At 36.2% G+C, this 20202-nt stretch overlaps 2 protein-coding genes across 14 annotated transcripts; both read left to right on the plus strand.

Moving 5' to 3' along the window:
• The first annotated feature begins 3413 nt into the window (after nt 1-3413).
• Nucleotides 3414-15119, plus strand: LOC107003442. 11 transcript variants are annotated; one of them, XM_027913984.1, is made up of 15 exons: nt 3414-3971; nt 4511-4583; nt 4673-4806; nt 4924-5316; nt 5429-6714; nt 6888-7321; nt 7412-9270; nt 9438-9595; nt 10125-10285; nt 11577-11731; nt 11946-13062; nt 13160-13255; nt 13413-13463; nt 14031-14497; nt 14622-15119. In XM_027913984.1, exons 1-11 carry the CDS (start codon nt 3846-3848, stop codon nt 12159-12161), a joined length of 4995 nt encoding a protein of 1664 aa, XP_027769785.1. In that variant the 5' UTR covers nt 3414-3845; the 3' UTR covers nt 12162-13062; nt 13160-13255; nt 13413-13463; nt 14031-14497; nt 14622-15119. The 11 variants fall into 11 exon arrangements, with proteins under 11 accessions (XP_027769785.1, XP_015057307.1, XP_015057267.1 ...); XM_015201821.2 differs by having other exon boundaries at nt 14417-14497; XM_015201781.2 differs by having other exon boundaries at nt 13160-13463.
• A 269-nt stretch (nt 15120-15388) lies between these two features.
• Nucleotides 15389-19903, plus strand: LOC107013410 (protein SRG1). Of its 3 annotated transcripts, XM_015213325.2 has the most exons (5): nt 15389-15821; nt 15903-18342; nt 18492-18739; nt 19006-19336; nt 19433-19903. In XM_015213325.2, the coding sequence occupies exons 2-5, from the start codon at nt 18082-18084 to the stop codon at nt 19682-19684; spliced, it is 1092 nt and encodes a 363-aa protein (XP_015068811.1). In that variant the 5' UTR covers nt 15389-15821; nt 15903-18081; the 3' UTR covers nt 19685-19903. The 3 variants fall into 3 exon arrangements, with proteins under 3 accessions (XP_015068811.1, XP_015068814.1, XP_027769797.1); XM_015213328.2 differs by lacking the exon at nt 15903-18342 and having other exon boundaries at nt 15394-15821; XM_027913996.1 differs by lacking the exon at nt 15389-15821 and having other exon boundaries at nt 15828-18342.
• The last annotated feature ends 299 nt before the right edge of the window (nt 19904-20202 follow it).

The raw sequence follows: 20202 nt of genomic DNA on the forward strand, positions 1-20202 counted from the left end.
TTTTGTTGTTTTTCTTCTCTATGTTCTATCAAACCCATCACATTTGCGCCATCCACAATCTCTATTTTCAGGTCGGAAAGCTACAAAACTAGCAAATTCTAATTTATCTATACTAACTTTTGTTTATTTTTTTGTTCTGTTTATCTTTTTTTTAATCTTCATCAGATCCAATAAACTTTCGATACGATCTTCAATTTTTCCGGCTGAGAATCTAACCATCCAGAAAGGTAATCAATTCTTACTAATTTTGTCTATGAACTACTCCAATAGGATCCATTAATACTGATTTAAGAACAAACAACTTAGAATTTGTTACAACATTTAATTTCTATTACATGTTGAATTTTTTTGATCGCTAATATCTATGTAGAAATCTAAAATTGTAATTTATTAGCAATAAAGTATCGAATGGCATCAAAATAATGTTAATCAAGTCGTTTTATACTGCTATTTTAGATATATAGATCTATAATAATTTTTTTAGTTTATATGTTTCAAATAGAAATTATATGAAATCACTTATATGAAAAATTTATTTGGTTTTTCATTATGAGAATTGTGAGACTTGTCTAGTTTAGGATAAGTTTTGGTATTTTCTTCACTTTTTGTATAAAAGTGGAGATTTTTCAGCTTATGTTAAAGAAAAAATACTATAAAAATAGAAAAAGAGGAGAGAAGAGAAAACATAGTGACATTTGGAGGGATGATATTAAAAAGGAGAGTTAAAACATTAAAAAAAAAAGAAAAAGAGAAGTGCAAATGACATGTGTATTCTATCATTTTGGGGAGATATTAATACCATTTTAAGGAGTCATTTGTTAGGGTTTATAAGAATAGTGTTAAATAAGGTATAGTAGTAGTAATGTTGAAATTAATAGTGCAAAATTGTTTATGTTGAGATTAGTTATATTGACGTTATATTTTTATGTGATATGTGGTTTGATATATTAAAATAACACTAAAATTATCAATAAAGAATTTTAGTGAAATTTCACAAATGAGGTTTAGACAGAGTAGTATATAGGCAGATCTTGTCTTTATCTTAGGAGGTAAAAAAGTTATTTTCGATATAAGAAAAGAAACCATAACAAAATACAAAAGACAACATGATAGGACATTTTGAAAAAGGAACAATAACTACATCATATTAATATTATAATCAAAATAAAAGTAATAACATATAGTAACAAAAATTGAAGTACAAGAAACACAAATAGTAACAAAAATCTAAGAACAAACAACCGCAAGAATAATACCATGACTACTAGTATGCAACATTAAGTCAGACAATTATCAACTACTTACTAGCTTGCTACTCTGTTTCGTGACTTCGTAGCTTCCTACCTTGACTCATGTCCTCGATAAGTTAATGCTACGACATGTACCGTCATTCACTTATCTCTGGTATTTATTTAGACTATCTCTACCTATTCTAAGATCATCCATAGTCAATCTTCCGCACCTCCGTACAAGTGTATCCGTGGATCTCCTCTTTACATGTCTAAACTATTGCATCTTATCCTCCACCAAGACCACTTTCACATTGTCCTAAATATCTTCATTTCTAATTATATCTCCCCTAGTAACCTTACACATTCATATGGACAGCCTTATTTAGCAAATATCATCATCCATGAGAGTTCTTAACTGGCAACACTCTGCTACATCCAACATAACTGCTGACCACCACTATGCAGAACCCATCTTTATGTTTTATTGACACCTTCTAGTCACACTGACTATGAAAACGAGCATCCACATCACCCTCTGGTCTTGATTAACTTGAACCCTTTAGACTCAAACGTCTGTCTCTATCAAGTTTAACATTCACTCCGTCATAAATCTCATCAATTAGAACATGTTATCTATAAATAATGTACACTATGATACCTCATCTTGATCCCCAATGCAACCCTATCCCAATTGGAAGTGCTTTGAGTCTTCCCCCACTGTTTTTATTTGAGTCTAGAGCCCATCATACAAGTCTATAATTGTCATAGTGTATTTTACATGTACACCTTTAGCCTTCGTATATCTCCACAGAACTTCTCGTGAAACATTGTCATATATCTTTTCTAGGTTGATGAACACCATACTACTCCATCAGTCTCCTAAAAAATGAATGGTTTATGAAGTTGGACATGAGTATAAGCTCATTTAGAAAATTAGACACGTGATTCTTTATTCACATTTCTACCATCTTCTCCCAAATTCTATAGTATTGTTCAATAACTTGATCCCCTGTACTTGTTGCAACTCTGAATGTCGCTCTTGTTTTTGTATACCTAAATCATTGTACTCCACCTTCATTTTTTAAATATTTTGAGCGTCTTTAAAATAACATTAAATGACCCGGTCAACCACTCCAAACTTGCCTGTGCTCTTAAAAATTTCACTAAAATCTCGTTCGACTCTATTGCCCTTTCCCTGCACATCCTACGGACAATACCCCTTCCCCCCTCTCCACCTTTACACACCTATAATACCTAAAATATTACATCTCTCGAAGTGCTTCAAATTTTTCAATACAATGTCTCTTGTCTCCTTAATCATTGAAGAGTTTATGAGAGTATTAATAACATGCATTGCATAATTTCTAAAATATTATTTATTTATTGTAATACTCTTCACATTCTTTAACTTTGTACACTTTCTAGGATAATTGTGTCTTTAATCATCTTTATGCTTGTACTAAAAATTCCTGTATTGCTAATACAATGACTTGTCAAATGTTAGTTATCCATATGATAATACCAAGTATGTGTATAAGTAATACTTGTATTAGTTCTACATAAATTGCAAAATTATATCAAACAAGAAACTCATATCATCAAAACTAATACCTACATCATTTTCTCTTTTAATTGGAATGTGTACTCAACTTATTTGAACGAACTTTAAAATTATCTTTAATTATTCATATCTATTCAGATCATCATTAAGTGGTTGTGATTTTTAAATTTTTATATAATGCACATCAATCAATCAATCAATCAATAAATAAATTTTCTAAGTAAAATTATGATATTAATTGAAGTCCAAATAAATCCCATATTATGAGCTAAATTTCTTACCCCAAGCCTACACTAATGTGTAAGTGAGGTTATTTTCTGTTTGATTATCATTTTGTTTCGTTTTAATAAAACATAATATAATATTTGTTACTGATAAATTATATTTTTTATTGACATGAAATATTTTGCTTTATTACATGGTAGTAGTAGATTCCGGACACCTTTTTGGATTTTCAACTCACAGAGTGGTTTGACCAATTTGATTTTACTTTCCCACATTTTATTATGAAATTTCATTACTTTGTCAGAAAATAATTTTGGAGTGAAAAATAAAAAAAAATAAAAAAAGTGTAATTAAGACAGAAAAATTAGAGAAATGGACCTAAAAAGGAAATAAAATATAAAAGAAAAACAAAGGCTTTGTTTCTTTCTCTATACCCTGTGGTATCAAACAATAGAAGAACATCATATTGAGAATCAATTCGATCGCTCGTTCCCTGGGGTTGTCAACAAATTTGATTCTTCGAAAATCCATTTTGGGGTATTTAAAAATTTAATTTTCAAGTGTTTTTATGGTCCAATTTTTGATAAACAACTAGGAATATACCTAGATGATCAAGAAGTTCAATGGTAGTTATTGATTTTGAAGGTTGGATAGATAACTGTGCAATTCATTTCTGGGTTTTTCTGGGTTTTGTGAGTAGTTTGATGGGTCGAAGTTGGATTTTTGAATTGTGAGTGATATGTTGGATTTTAGGATAGGTGGTAAAAGGGGGGCTAGGGTTAGGGTTTTGTGTTGAAAGGTTTGAAATTTGGGGTTAGGGTCTATTTATGAGTTGGGGAAATAGTAGGGTTCAGATGATGGAAGAACATGACCTTGAAGAAGGGGAAGCATGTTATTACAACAAGGATGATGATGATACAAGCTTTGACCCTGATATAGCACTCTCTTACATTGTAAGAGTTCTTTCTGTTTCTCCTATTCGTTGAATTCATTTTCAAACTCTAATAATACTTTTGTCTCCTCAAAACCCATGTTTTTGAGAATCAGTTCATGAAATGCTTAATGAAGTTGGAGTTTTTTTTTTATAGTTAAAATCTGGTTTCATTGTCATTGCTCTGGGTTAAAGATTAGGCTTTTACTAATTCAAATTGAGTATAGATGGTTCCATGATTCTGTAAAGAATGTACTGAATCAGGCAAATAATTATGGTTGCCTTAAAGAGAGGAACTTTTTTGGTTTGGGAATAGAACTGAAGAAAATGAATATCATTGGAACACTGCTAGAAATGTTGCTTTCTAGTTATACTGCTGAAGCTTTGGACTATTTCTGCTTAGTGAAGTGTGTAACATAAGAAAAGAAAAAGAACAAGAGATTCTCTTTCAGACTGCCTCCCCCCTACACTGCAATAATAATGAGGTTGAAGTGTTTGTTACATTATTGCCATTGATTTTACAAAACAATGATAGTACAACTGTTTGTTTTCTGTGTGAAGGATGAGAAACTTCAAAGTGTCCTGGGTCATTTTCAGAAAGATTTTGAAGGAGGTGTTTCTGCCGAGAATTTGGGTAAGTAGGCTGGCAACAAGTCCTATTGATCATATATAACAGTTGTATATCTCGAGAATAGCTGATTAAATTTCTTTTACTTTTTTTAGGGGCAAAATTTGGTGGTTATGGTTCGTTTTTACCGACTTATCAACGCTCCCCTTCAATTCTACCTCAGCCAAGAACTCCACAGATATCTCAAAATCAAGGCACATCTAGGTCACCCAGCCATTTCGCCTCCGAGGTCTGTTAAAAGTTTGCCTTTGTTGAATACTTGGAAGATATAACATTTTGTACATCCCTTATATCAACCTGGGAAAATTTAGTTTAACTTCTGTTTGGTGGTTGCATATCTGTCCAGGGAGCTCCCCAGAACCCAACGTCTGTGTCTGGTCTTCCTTCGACTAGGAAGAATGGTACAGCTGCTTCCCGTGGTGGTCATACCTTGCATGATTCAAGGGTTCCTTTTGGGGGTGATACCACAAGACAAGATTCATCTGCTCAAGAATCTAATAAGTTCCCTGCAAAACATGAAGTTTCTATGATTAAGTCACTTAATCCAACCGATCAGAGAACACTCAAACTTCGGATTAGAGTTGGTTCTGATAAGACAGCTCAGAAGAGTACTGCTTTGCACACTAGTCTTGGACTTATCTCTCCCTCTTCATCGATGGAAAATAGTCCTACTGAGAGTGGTGAGATGTTGGCCAAGGTTGAAGAAAGTCATAGTGATTCTCCAGCCAACATCCTTCAGGTAGGCTTTCTGTTACATAAAAATCCCTATTTTTTTCGCACAGCAAAAAAAAAGAAAAAAGAGTACAGTATCTGGTGCTATTTTAATTTTCTGTTTTCCCCCTTTGTAACAGACTATGACTTCTTTCCCAGTTGCTGGAAATGTGCTGCTTTCACCTCTCAATGAGAAGTTTTTGACTTTGTCAAGAAATGAAAAACCTTTCGCAGAGAATGAGCATGTGGCTGTTGCAAAGGATACTAACCCTCAATCTGTCATGTCTGCCAATAGTTCAACTTCCAGGCTGGAAGATGGAGATGTCTTGATCAGAAAGAAAAGTAAATCAGTTGGTTTAAGTGAACATGTTGAGGAACTGAATTCAGAGGTCAGAAATGACACGATGTCCTTGTTAAAGAAAAACTCGGGAATTGAGAGCTTGAAAAACAGGCATTGCTTTTCAAATGACCTTAATCAGAGAGTTGTACATGATTTAGTATGTGATACTCATGAATCAGTGAAAGGTGCTGGTGGTGCACCTGAAGCTATAAAAGCCTCAGAGAAGGAAGTTCCTCTGAAGAAAAGGGAGATCAATAGACTTAAAGATCAACTGTTTGGTAGTGATTTGGACAAGGATGACTCGTTAGAATCATTATCTGACCTAAGTGGTGACAAATATGATCACCAGGAAGTAAGAAGTAGATCGGTGGAACTCCAGTTAGAAAGCTTTCAGAAAAATGCTTCTTTTGATATCAAGGAAGGTGGCATGAGCAAATACAGCAGATCCGTTCCTTCATTTAGAGCTAATTCTAATATATCTGAGAGTGAGAGGGATTCTAGTGGGGCTGTCTCTCTGAGAAAGAAAGCTGTTAAGCAAGCTGCAACCCATAAACTTGACCAACCAAGGATACCTCGCACTGAGAAGCAATCATCTGAAGGCAAAAAGAAATTAACAGAACATCAACCTGGTTTGAAGCCTGCTGCAGATGTGGTAGAGGTAAGAGGGGTTTCTACTACCCTCAAGAACAAGAAGAGTTCTATGAAGGATGTACGGGTGGCTCATGTATTTGATGCACAGTTGAAAAAACCCACAAATCAACTGGGTAGACCTCCAGGTGATAAGTTGAAGAAATCTAGACTAGAGGCACGTAAAGGACGGCATTCATCTTCTTCTAAATCAAGACAGGTCCCATGCAAAAAAGCTGATAGTCATGTGGCATGTGCGACCCCTATGAAGGATCCTTCAGCCATGGGCATACAGGACGTGAAAGAGCTGACCTCTGGAGCTGAGCCACCAGTTGCTCCTGTCTTTATTGAAGAAGATTGGGTTGCCTGTGATAAATGTGAGAGGTGGCGTCTTCTTCCATATGGTACAAAACCTGCGCAACTGCCTGAGAGGTGGATATGCAGTATGTTATACTGGCTGTAAGTTTTCTGCAGTTTTCGGATCTTAGTCTCGTTTGTGTTCTATTCAAAATCTTAGCTCTCTTTTATTAGTGTGTATGTATGCTCCAATACTCTGCCTAGTTATGCAACGCTGTGAATAGATTCTGTATTGCTATAATTTGGTGATAACAAATCAAAATTAACTTTTGTAGGCCTGGAATGAACCGTTGTGACATTAGTGAGGAGGAGACTACAACAGCTCTGCATGCCTTGTACCAAATGCCCCTGCCTGATAACCTAAATAGCCTTCAAAATCATGCTGGTAGAAGTGCGGCAGGAGTAGTTTCAGCTGATATGCATGGTCTCGGTGGTAGTAGTCAGAACGCGGGTTTCGATTACATGGCTAATGGAGGAAAGAATAAACAGAAATTTAGAGAAACACCAAACACAAGCAGCAATCATGGTCCAATGTTGACCACAAACTCAAACTTGCCATCTGAGCTGGTCAAAAACAGAAGTTTTAAGAATGTGAACCAACCTGTTGCTGAATCAAACTCAATTAGCAAATCCAATGCACAGATTCCAGTTAAGTCGTCTGATGTCCTTGGCAAACAATTGAACAAACTGACGGAGCGCATGGCTAATGGTATACACTTCATCTTAAGGCTAGCATTTCATTACTGCCTGTCATACCTCTGTATATGTTTTTAACTTGCTTCCAATTATAACATATCAGGTGATGAAAAGCAAAAAAAGAAATCCAAGAGGGAGTCCGATCAATATGATCGCAGGGATTTGAAAAAGTTAAAAATCAAAAGTGACCAAGCTTTTGTGGCAACTAGGGAAGTTGTGACCGGTACCCAGAACTACCATGAACATGGCAATTTGAAGGATACAAAGCCTGGATTGACAGAAAGGGTACAAATATTGGAAAAGAAGCATGGCAACCGAGTCCAGGATTCAAGGGATAGTGACTTGATTGACATTAAAACTAATATCGGAAGAGAAATTTCTATAAAGAAAAGAAAATTGAGGGATCAAGACTATTTAATGGATTCACAAAGTAAAGGTAATCTCTTGGGTGACAGCGATGGCAATGCTATTGTGGGGAAGGCTAGTGGTGAGAGTGGTTTCAGAAAACAGAAGAAACCCAAGGTGTTTCATTCTGAAAAAAAGGAGCCCAGTACAAGCAAGGGTGAGGAGAAATCATCAAGAACAAAAGGTGCAGTTACCAGAATTGTTCTACCAGGAACCAGGGATTTTCCTATAGATAGAAGTGTAGAGAGAGAACATCAGACAAAGAAGTATCGAGTGAAGGTTCAGTCTCGGTTGACGATGGAAGATATTGATTCATTGAAAAAGGACTTGGGATCTGAACAGTTACCAGTGGCTGCCACTTCAAGCTCATCAAAAGTTTCTGATTCTCGGAAATGTAGAGCGAATCACCAAGTGAAAGGCTCTCCTGTAGGGTCTGTTTCCTCATCTCCCATGAGGATGCTCATCATGAGCAACGCTTCACCTGCAAGAATGGAGAGTTCGAAAGATGATGCTAAATTGGATGACATTGGAAGTCCAAGAAAATATTTGGATAGGGATGGCGATTTTGAGAGTGATAAATCTAGGGTCTTGATAAAGGGGAAAAGACCAGGTGTTCCTCATTCGGAGGTTTGTGAAAATTTTGTGCTAGATTTTCAGGGTAATGATGCCAGGGAAAAAATTGAATCGTCTGGTATACATTCTTCCGACCTTGGAAATAGCTATATGTGTAATAATAATGTTGATGTTCTGGAGAAATGTAGCCCTTACATGCCTGAAAAGCGTGCTGCATATTGCTCTGATGGCAAGGGTAGATTGAGCAAGAAACACGTTTCTGTGCTTAACGAATATAAATCTGCGAAAGATCCTCCTTTGCAATTTAAGGAGAAAGACTGGAATACTGGATTTAATACTCAAAGGTTAGAAGAGAACATATCGGATCAACTAGGCAGCAAGGAAGTCCTGAATTCAAAGATTGACCCTAATAATCTTGATTCTAGTACTAAATCTTTCAAAGACAATCAGAAAGTCAGCAAGAAAGATCCCACACATTGTAGTGACGGCAGTAGAGAGCTTCGACTGAAGCATGATGGTGTTGGGTCAACCACAAAGTTGAATAGTGTATATGACTTGGAAGGAAAAGTTCTTACAAAGGAAAAACTTCATCAGGAAAGTGATGCTCGATTTGCAATGAATGGTAGATCAATTCAGACAGAATCCAGGGACCTAAGGTCACAAGTTGGTGCACATGCTGAAGATAAATTAGGCACATCAGTTATTAAGAGCAAACCTGCTTCAGGTGCCCAGAAAGGAAGTTTTAAAAATGTAGGGATGGTGAATTCTTCAGTAAGTGCCAGAGTGTCAACTATGCTAAAAGATCCTGGCATTGGTGTGTGTCAAAACGCAAGTCACAACAGCATGGGCCGGTTGGAGTCTGATCATTGTGCAGTGCAGGAACCCAGTGCTCCTACCCCCTCAAAAAGAGAGTCCTCCAGTCAGACTGCTTCTATTATCTTGGCAGAAGCTGAAAAGCTTAGAGATACTGCTGATCGTCTTAAGGTTCTACTAATATCTCTTTTCAACTATATCTCAAGTGGAACTTGTTACTGGTCTAATTTCTAAAGCTAGTTTCTTTTCTGCTTTGTTATCTAGTTGAGTTTATACTGAAGAAATACTCATGTGTGCAGTGTCTGTATTTTTTTCCTAATTGTTGAAGCTACTTGCAGAACTCTGGATTTCATGCCGACTACAATCATGGCTATTTCCAAGCGGCATTATTGTTTCTTCAGGGTGCTTCACATTTCGAAAGCTCAAATGGGGAAAGTAGCAAATCCAGAGAGATGAATCAAATACAAATCTATAGTAATGCAGCCAAACTTTGCGAGTAAGTGTAACTTCAATCTGTACATATCCTTTGAATATATACAATTTTTAATAGCTTCACATATCCGTTAAGTAGCTTCAACAATTAAATATGTACAATTTTAACTAGCTTCAATAATTCTTAATAGCTTCAACTGTACACATCCGTTTAATGGACCTTTCCGTAAGCACTTATTTAACATCTTCTCTGTTGGGGAAACTTCCAAACTGGCGGCTCCTCAAATCTGTAACTGATGGTTTGTCTCTTGGTTTACTTTTTTGGCTCAAGGCCATACCGTTTTATGAAGAACCTCGGCCTTACCAAGTAGTTACTTAGCAGAAACTTCTGTTCATTTAATCAATTGTTTTCCTGTGGAGTGCTGCTGAATATCCTAATGTTTACATATTGGCATGACTCTTTTCTGCATAGAAACTGGTTTATTGAAGATAAAGTTGAATATTCTGTACAAATTTTTCTATATATGGTTAAGCAAGTCTGATTAGTTACAACTATCTAATTACTTCTTGTTTGATGGCTGTTCATGTTGCAGAGCTTGTGCACTTGAATACGAGAAGCATGATGAAACTGCCACGGCTGCTTTGGCCTATAAGTGCATGGAGGTTGCATACATGAGGGTGGTAAACTGCAAAAGTATGAGTTCAAGTAGAATTTGGCATGATCTGCATGCAAATTTGCAAGTTCCCCCTCAAGGTATGTTGTGTCATGAAGTATTGAACTTCAGAGTTTCTTGTCTTGCCGCCATCAAATTTGCAGCAGTTAGCATAATCATATGACCGTCACCTAAAAAGGAAGAAATACAATGATACACTTAGTAGTCCTCTTTCCCTTTCTTTGTTGTCTTATATCCCACATTCAAAGAAACACCATTAGCTATAGATGGAATGTGATTTTGATTTGAGAAGGATTTTAGTTTAGCAGAGATGTGGTTAAAACAGATAACCACCCCCTCTCTGCCCTGAGAAATTAGATTGATGTATGTTTTTCATCACTTAACCACAAGAAGATCTGGACCAAAAGCATAAGAAGTTCAATAGGCATACTGATTTTGTAATTCAACCTGCATATTTTTCCAATTATTTTCAGCGGTAAATGATTCCAAAGTGGGGAAAATAAGACATCCTAGTTTAACCTTCTTGATTCTCATAACGCCCCAAGGCTTTGTTTAGCGGCAGAGGTAGTACATCGCAAGATGTGTGGTAGACGCACATCATGAGTAATCTTAATTGGTGGACCAAGTCTGATATTTAAGTAGAAAAGGATAGAGGGGCAGACCTCATCCACCAAATTCTGAAGATGGAAATAGTGGATTTCTCAGTCTTGAAGAACAGGTCTTGATTCATGCAGATGCCCTATGCTTAAAGAGATGCGTATGTGTAAGTGAGACACAGAAGGGAGGGGGCAATGGATGTTTGGATTTTTGAAGCAATCTCATTGATTGAAAATTCTGTTGTATAATGAAGTCTTAAAGCATATGAGAGCTTGGGGTTTGTCCTATTTTAGTTATTTTGTCCGTGCTTGGCGGTGGGCATTATTGTGATTAAAAGAACTGATTGGCAAAGAATGCTTAGCCACAATTTGGAAGCTGCAGGAAAAAATAATTAAAAGGAGAAAGTACTTGTAAATAGAGTGTCTTTGGCTATTTTTTGTCCTTCATTGACATATATATCTCTGGATTCACGGTTTATAGCAGTCTAGCTTTGTTTTAATGGAGGACTGTTAGCTTCTGCATGATTTTCCCACTTGCAAGAACATGCTCTAGAATCTCTGTGATTATAATGTGATTCTGGTCCAAAAATTCTCGATAATGTGTAGTTGTCGCATCATGTTAGTCCATACTTCTGTTCAGGCGAATCTCATTCACGTGAATTTCTACTTGAATTTGGATATATTTTAGCGTATCTAGTGTGTATAATGTGATTCTGCTTCAGATATTCTCGATGGTGTGCAGTTGCGTCATGTTTAACCCACACGTTTTATTCAGGTGAATCTCCTTCATCTTCCGCATCTGATGTTGATAATACAAACAGTCTAACAGTGGCAGAGAAGACTGTTTTATCAAAAAACAGTGGTTCTCATTCTGGAAATCATGTTATTGCTCCTCGAAACCGTCCTAGTCTTGTTCGTCTGCTTGACTTTGTAAGTGGACTGGTTTATGATTTCAGACATATCTGTACTAGTTCCACAATTTTGTTGGATATTCAAGGGTTCTTTTTCCTTTTGTACGTCAAATGACTGCTGAATACTGGAGGGGTCAAGGGATTTCTTCCTTTGATTTGAGTTCTTGTATTATTTTTGTGTTGGCTACCCATTTCTGTAGGTTAAGCAATTAAGTTGATGTAAAATTTTGCAGACAAAGGATGTAAATTCTGCAATGGAGGCATCTAGAAAAGCACAGATTGCTTTTGCAGCTGCCACAAACGTTGGAGAGGCAGAGAATAAGGACGCTTTCATTTCAGTTAAACGGGTTATTGACTTCAGTTTCCAGGATGTAGAGGAGCTAATACGGTTGGTGAGGCAAGCTATCGAGGCAATTAACCATAATGGTTTCGGTGGCAGTAGAGGTTAAATCAACCATGTAATTTATGTGGTTCTCCATTCACAAGCAGGCCCTTGAATATGGGAAGGAAGTGAGGACCTGCGTTGCAATTTAGTGAAGAGGCATACTGATAAGTGTGTTATATTCCTGTACATGTGTACAAAGTGGGATTGATTTGCTATTTCATGAAATTTTGAGAATTCAACTTTTTGGTATATGATAAGGGCACAGATGCTCAACCTTAAAATTTACAGGCTGGGGATGAGGTGTATAAAGTTTCAACTCTTCAAGGAAAAGATTCGGAGTTCAGTTGAGATCCAATTTTGAATATTAGGTTCTTTTGGTTGGGAATAGAGAAAAATAGGAGTTCGGATATTGAGAACATTAGTTGACATATCTAAGTAGACATGAGTTTCAATGTAGTCCCAATGTTTCATCCATTACTAGAGGACTTTGATCCTCGGGTTGCCGTATATAACTTCATTTTTCCTAATGGAACATAAGGGGCACAATTTTGGTGGAGGAATTTAGTGGAATTACTATGTTATCCGCCATTATTTCTTTTTACTCCTTTCTCTTTAAATTTTTTTATGTGGTGAAAATATATAGAAAAAAGTCGCTGATTCTGCCTCACAAATTTGTTCTATGTACTTGGCATATTACTAAAGAATCTGCCAAAAAAGAGAAAAAGAAGAAAAAAGAGGGGAGGTCGTTACAGAATTGCATCTTTTGGTATGTTAAATAACGGATTGGAAAACACGGAGTTAATTACTTAATTCTGCATGCCTATAATCATCTTATCAGCTTTTGATCTCTTTTCTAAATGAACCAAGAAAGTTGGGTGTGTGGGTCAATTCTTTTGACAGCTTGGTATCCGTTGGATCTGTTGATCTTAAAAGAACGTGCTGCAGAAGAACTTGGAAGCATGGCTGTAAGTTGTGCAATATCACCTTTCCTTTGTTTGGATTTATGAAGATTAGACCTGAATTTCTTTTTAAACTGATCTTATTGTGGAGAAATTGCAACAGGAAATCTGTTTAGTACAGTAAATGATTTGGGAAATATGCTCCTCCTGGGACACAGTCAAACCTGGTTGCTCCTTGTGTTCCAGAAAGGCATGCCAGGTAAGTCTATTATCCGTGGTTTTTTACTCTTTTCACTAGATGTTGTGTTTCAAGTTTGTAGCCTGCTTAGATAACAATAAACAATTGAATCTGTGTTGCGTGCCGGTAAAAGCTTGCTTCATCGATGACTGACCGCAAATGCGTTATTTTTGAAAAGGGATTTTTTTTTCCAGAAGGTTCACACCAAATGCGTCATTATTTTATTCAGGTACCTATAGCCATATTGGGCTTAGTTTTGTTTGTCTTTCAGTCTTTGTAACTTCGTCATTATATATAATTGGTCCAACCCGGACCAAGTTCAGATTTTTTTTTATTTAAAACGTTACCTATAGTTATATTTCTGACTTGATAGTGGTGTATTTAGATGTCGAGTGGCGATCTGTATGTGTTAATAACTCTTGTTCTTTGTCTAATTATTCTTGATGCAACAAATTTAGAACAGATCAATATGCCTAGTCAAAATTGTTTTTAGCATGTGAGAATAGAAGTTAGGGATGCTAGTTTGTTATATATCAGTCTCTCCTCAGTAGCTTTTGGATTTGATCTAGTTTTGATATTCCATTTGAGCGTTCAGTTTTGAGGGAAAATGAGAGAATTTTGGTGTTCACTAACTGATAACCTTCTATGAACGAGTTGATGGTTAGGCATATTTTGCTCAAGTACTGATAAAATTATGCAATGCAGCATTCTCTCTCAACTACTGATATAATTATAGTTATCTGCACGACAGTTTTTTCCTGTAGTATTATGAAAATAAATCCATCTTGGATGACAGTATTTGTCGGAAGAGGGGGTGCGGTCAGATTACTCCTGTCAACTCTAGTCTGTAAAACTTGCTTACTTCTATGATGTCCTTGTTCTAATGCCCGGTTACGTGGAGGAAAGATAAGAAGCTCCAAGGTAGTTGGAATGGTGACAGTTATAACCCCAGATATTTACCTTGTAAAAGGGGACGTTGTGGTTGCCCTTTAATTGTCTGTGCACTGGGAATCTGCATGACTAAATATGGCTTTGCTTGTGAAATGGTTTTGGAGAATCATTTTTGAAGTGAGTTCTTTGTGGCATGTAGTAGTATTGGGCAGATACGGTAATAGAAATAGGATGATTGATGAGACTATTATATTCTGTTCACTTCCTGTTGATGTAGTCGTCATATTACAGTGTCCAAGATAGTGAAGGATACTGTGGAGGGAAGATGATAAACTGTAAGGTGAACAGGAAACTGCTGATTTACTGCCTCAGGTATGTACTTAAATATGAGTAACGGAGTATATTCTGCCAGCTGATTTTATATTTGAAGAACCAATAAAAAGCAGTATCTTTGCATGAGAGTTTGCTTGGGCTTACTGGAGATGACCTGGTGCAGAGTCTCAAATTTAGAAGAGAAGGATTATTGTCAACTTTGCTGCTGTGTTAAAGGAGATGTCACTTTTATGACTAGCACATGTCAACTGAGTCATGCTGGAGCATATTGCTGTGATGCTCTTTGCTTGACAAGGCTTGGAAGAGAACAGAACTTACGCGGGAATTCGTCACATATCTGCATATTTTAGTGTTAGAACAACACTTTATGGCTCTGTTTGGTTGGGGTTGGTCTATAGAGGCCGTTTTTTCCCCTTGAAGAAACAACTGTTTAATCCATCAATCACATGTAATTAGACAATTGACATTCCCATATGGAAATGTGACATCCAGATCGAAGTTCGGACACAACTGGGGGATGTTAACTTGTAGCATATATCGGACTGCTTGATTTAGTTGTAGTTTTGTAATTGTAGTTTTTGCACATTTGTAAACGTCAGTAATTCGATTAACATCAGGAATTCATATTGTGTTATAGTTGTAACATGTAAGTTTTTTTTTTCTTCAGAAAAAGCTCTGATAATCCTTCCTTCTTTTTCTTGTCAATGCTATTCTTTTGATTGGCCTGCTTAATATAAAATTTTTTAGTGCTGGAAAGCAGTGGTACAACTCTCATGTTTGGAATTTTGGAACTTGTATAACACTTAGATCACTATGAAGTGAACCCCAAATCAAGTCCCCCAGTAGTCTGTAGAATCTGTTACTTGCACAAGGTGAAAATGATACTCTCCTAGTCATCATCAAAGACCAAAAGAAAAAAGAACAGATTCTCATATCAAGAAACTGTTCTTTTTTCCTAATTGGGACAAAAAAGTATGCATGGAAGAAAATGTAAACAATAGCATGCTTTGTCTGAAAGGAAGAAACTCATTAACTCAATTTGGTCAAATGTATCTTTCAATCCAATTTTACACACCTTTTCCTTCTCCACTTTCTTTCTCACTTCCAAAAAGCCACCCCCACCCCACTCCTCCACTTACCCTACACTCTTACCATGGTTAAAAAGATACATTTACTTTTTAAGTTGGAAAAAATTTGGTATGGTTTAAAGGTGTCTAGAGAAAAGGGGTTTGGGGGTGATGAAAAAGTCACTAGATTTGGTCTGCACAAATGGGAGACATCAACTTGGAATAACAGTATGGCCCCTACCAGTACTACCATTACATTCAATTCCAGTTCCTGCCTCCCATCAGTACATGTAGAGGTAATGACTAACTTTGTCTTATTCTTCTTTTTAAGTGAGGGACTATAATTAAGCAATTATACATTTGTTGCTAAATTACAGGAACTCAATTTTATTAAAGTGCATCAGTTAGGGACCTCACACAATATAATCAGACTCTTACAAGTACCAACAATTACATCCAGTTTCAGTTCTTTACCTCTTGACAGCTGCCAAACTGATTTCTTTTGCAGCCAAGATCTTTTTTTCTACTTTTGGAGTGGGATAGGGAGGGGTAAGGGATATTGTTGGAGTTGAGCCTGATATTTTGTCTTGACGTTGTGAATTAGACAATTCTTTCCACAATCATCGCAGGTCTGGATAGGATGTTTTGGACCCCTCCACAGATATTTTGGGTTCGAGTATTGGGAATAGAGAACCTTTCAGTAGACAACGTGAGTTGTGATTAGTCACGACAGTGAACTTTGGCTAGTTAAACTTGAAAAATTATCTTTAGACAAGAGTTCACTCTTAATGCAACTTAACAGAGGAGTGGAGATATTTTGCTTTGATCAGTGAAACTAATACACTATTCAATTTTCACAAAGATATTTAAAAAAAAAGCAGCAAAAGAGGAAAGAAAAGACAAAAAACAACTCAGAATTGTATTCAGAATGACAGAACACAGGATGCTGATGCTATGATCCATATTGAAGGTTGGTGATTGGATGGGAAAGGCAATCAATTATACATTTTGTATGTGAACATTTCTAAAAATATAGAATTTGCATGACTGAGAATTTATTAGTTAGGGTCCTACACAATAGCATCAGAGATGCATCAAAGTTGGCCACTCTTAAAAGTCTTAACAGACAGCCATAGTGTACTATTATTGCAGCAAACAAACTGGTATCTTTTGCAGCCAAGCACATTTCTTTTTCTTTTGGAGTGGTAGGGAACAGGGACTAGGGAGTATTTCTTGAGTTGTGGAGCCTAATTTGTCTTGACATGAACTGAATGGTGTACGACTGTGTCGCTGTTTTCAACATGGACACGGTGAAGTTGAATTCTGCTTAAAGATGTGGAGTACCACTGACTAGACAGTTAGACCCTCTAGACTTTACCCTATAGCATTACAGTGACAACCTCAACTAATTGAATGTATGAGGGAGGTGGTGACATATAAGGACCAATCTTGAAAGACCATTCTTTCGTCTGAAATGCCTAACCGTCACACCAATCATTTGGAGGCGGTATACTGCTAGGTGGGTAGTTTATCTAGGATGTACGCCTCCTAAATAGTATAGACGTATGTGAAGGCAGACTTAAGCTAAGATTACACTCGTGAGCATAATGGTATAACCCTTCTTGGCTGCGAGACTATTGGTTGAACACCACGCACAAGCGGAGGAAAAACAAAGCAAAAAGAATTTTTCTCTTCGGGGGAGAAATTCTTTGATTGCATATTGAATACAAACGCATGTCTTTCTTATTCCACTAGCTAAACCAAATTCTTACATGTCCTTTTGGTTATTACAACCTTCTTTTTTTATGTCAAAGACCAGAAGCTACGCATAAACTCTCATTGGAACTTAGTTATTCTTAACAATGATGGCTATTCCATTTAAGTCTTTCGGTAGCACCATTAGATTTTCAGCAAGGTATAAATTTTGTATGTACATATTCCTGTGGCCCGGATGAGTATTCTTGCTTATATCATTACGGATATAAACACTTTTTTTGTTCTTGTGAACAAAACATCCCCTTATTCTTTGCTCTTCTGGAACTGGTGCAAACATAGGTGCTCTCTTCTATGTTGTTTCTCCTTAATTACTGATGGTATCGGGAAACCAGTGTGTGGGATGCTCATTTAACCTCTATATTCATCTCGTTCCTTATTTACCTAGGTGCAATGCCTTTTTAAGAACTTTTTGTGTACATTTACAGAAAAAAGTAGCTAAGAAGGAAAGAAAAGACAATAAACTCTTTATATTAGGAAAGAACTGTACTCAAAACTCAAGATGCTGATGCTATGATCCATATTGGTGGTTGGTGATTGGATGTAAATGCAAACAATTATAGATTTGTATGTGAACATATATAGAACTTGCATGACTGAGAATTTATTAAAGTGCATCAGTTAAGGACCCACACAATAATATAGAGATGCTCATTCTTTACCCTCTATAAATAAGTACTTGACATATTTCTGAATTGTATGCCTAACAAAGCATAGACTTTTACTATCTTGACTAGAAAAAGACTCCATTTTTTCCAAAAAACAAACTTGTAGTGTTAGAAAATGGCTCCAGTGCCAAGTTTTCCTGTTAAAGTTGGTCACATTGATGATGTTCAAGAACTGAAAAAGATTAAACCATCTTCTATTCCTGAAAGATTTGTAAGAGACATGATAGAAAGACCAAAACTTGCCACAGTTACTACTCCATCTTCTTGTAGTCTTAACATTCCTGTTGTTGATTTGTCGAGAATCTCGAATAGCCAGGATTTCCATAATGAAATCATGAAGCTTTCTACTTCTTGTGAAGAGTGGGGATTCTTTCAGGTATGTTACTTGTGTTTACAACATACTGATTACAAAACACCTAAGTTGCACTTGTGTCAGATCCTCCTAAAATGCACTAGTTTTGAAGGATCAACGTAGCAAAATACTATAGGCTTTCTAATTTTGTTCCTTTTTATCATTGTTTAAAGGTGATTAACCATGGGATTGACTTGGACTTACTGGAAAAGATGGAGAAAATAGCTATGGAGTTCTTTATGTTACCTTTAGAGGAGAAACAGAAATATCCAATGGCTCCTGGAACAGTTCAAGGTTATGGTCAAGCTTTTGTCTTCTCAGAAGATCAAAAACTTGACTGGTGTAACATGTTTGCTCTTGGTGTGGAACCTCATTTCATTAGGAACCCAAAACTCTGGCCAACAAAGCCACTTGATTTCAGGTAAGCTTAAGCTTTAGCTACAGAAAAAAGTATCAAAAAATACAACTGTTGCATTAGCAAGTGTAAATTTGTAGGGACCACCTACTAGTTTTAAACAAGAAAAATCTGGTCAATTTGCGCACACTTGATTGTATACTCTCACCAGCACAGATATTGAGTAACTCTGAAATGAAATAAAGGCTTAGGATATCATCTAGCGACTAGCCGTTGTGTGCAATATTTTAGTCACACCCTGAATAGATGCTCAGTTTTCGCTCTTTTTGCAGTGAAACGGTGGATATATACTCGAGAGAGATAAGGAAACTATGCAAGAAGTTGTTGAAATACATAGCGATGAGTCTTGGATTGAATGATGATATTTTTGAAGAAATGTTTGGAGTAGCTGTACAAGCAGTGAGGATGAACTACTATCCAGCATGTCCTAGACCAGATCTTGTTTTGGGATTAAGTCCCCACTCAGATGGAAGTGCACTAACAGTGTTGCAACAGGGTAAATGCAGCAGCTCAGTTGGCCTACAAATACTTAAAGACAATGTTTGGGTGCCTGTTCAACCAATTCCAAATGCACTTGTTATCAACATTGGTGATACCATTGAGGTGTGTGCACTTGTTATGTTATATTGTGCTAATACGTTATATCGCGATGACTACTGAACAATAAAGCCTTTGATTCGTTGTATTCGTTTACCACAGGTTCTAACTAATGGGAGATACAAAAGTGTGGAGCATAGAGCAGTGACACATCAAGAAAAGGATAGACTATCTATTGTGACATTTTATGCACCAAGTTATGAAATTGAGTTAGGACCATTGGAAGAATTGGTTGATGAAAATAACCCTTGTAAGTATAAAAGGTACAATCATGGAGAGTACAGCATGCACTATGTTACAAATAAACTTCAAGGGAAAAAGACTCTTGAGTTTGCCAAAATCTATGACAACTAATTAATCAGACACACTATTAACTTGAGATGTAGACTATTGACATAATAATAATGTCTTTTGTAAATTCAGTGGGCAGTTTGTGTACTGTTAATATGGAAAGTTCTCTTTGTATAACCTACTTATTGGACTATAACATAATGGAAGCAGCAAAGTGGGGTCTTGTGTTTGAAAATTGTGTCCTTTAGTCTTTTTGTTCCTCTTAATGCTTTTCAAAATGGACCTACTCTCTCCGTTCTTAAATATTTGTCATGTTATATTTTATACGCTCCTAAAGATTTACATCTCTCTCCATTCTTAAATACTTGTTATGTTATATTTTGTACGCTCCTAAAGATTTACATTAATTAGAAGATAATTTTATTACATTATTATTATTTGTTAACCACTCTATCTAATGAAAAAGGGGTTTAATATATCTCTCAATTTTGTTATTTAAAGTTGATATATTTCGCGTTATAAAAATGATTTATATATACTTTTTTCTTTGTAAAAATGACATATATATATATATATATATA

This window comes from Solanum pennellii, chromosome 1 (assembly GCF_001406875.1).
Source record: "Solanum pennellii chromosome 1, SPENNV200".
In the NCBI taxonomy this organism is placed as follows: domain Eukaryota; kingdom Viridiplantae; phylum Streptophyta; class Magnoliopsida; order Solanales; family Solanaceae; genus Solanum; species Solanum pennellii.

Bases quoted from the DNA above. Each gene is read 5' to 3' on its own strand.
- LOC107003442 (XM_027913985.1), top strand. From the start codon at position 3,846: ATGAGTTGGGGAAATAGTAGGGTTCAGATGATGGAAGAACATGACCTT. The intron at 3,972-4,510 runs GTAAGAGTTCTT...TTCTGTGTGAAG, and splicing joins ATATAGCACTCTCTTACATT to GATGAGAAACTTCAAAGTGT. The intron at 9,596-10,124 runs GTAAGTGTAACT...TTCATGTTGCAG, and splicing joins AATGCAGCCAAACTTTGCGA to AGCTTGTGCACTTGAATACG.
- LOC107013410 (XM_015213325.2), top strand. From the start codon at position 18,082: ATGGCTCCAGTGCCAAGTTTTCCTGTTAAAGTTGGTCACATTGATGAT. The intron at 18,343-18,491 runs GTATGTTACTTG...CATTGTTTAAAG, and splicing joins AAGAGTGGGGATTCTTTCAG to GTGATTAACCATGGGATTGA. The intron at 19,337-19,432 runs GTGTGTGCACTT...CGTTTACCACAG, and splicing joins ACATTGGTGATACCATTGAG to GTTCTAACTAATGGGAGATA.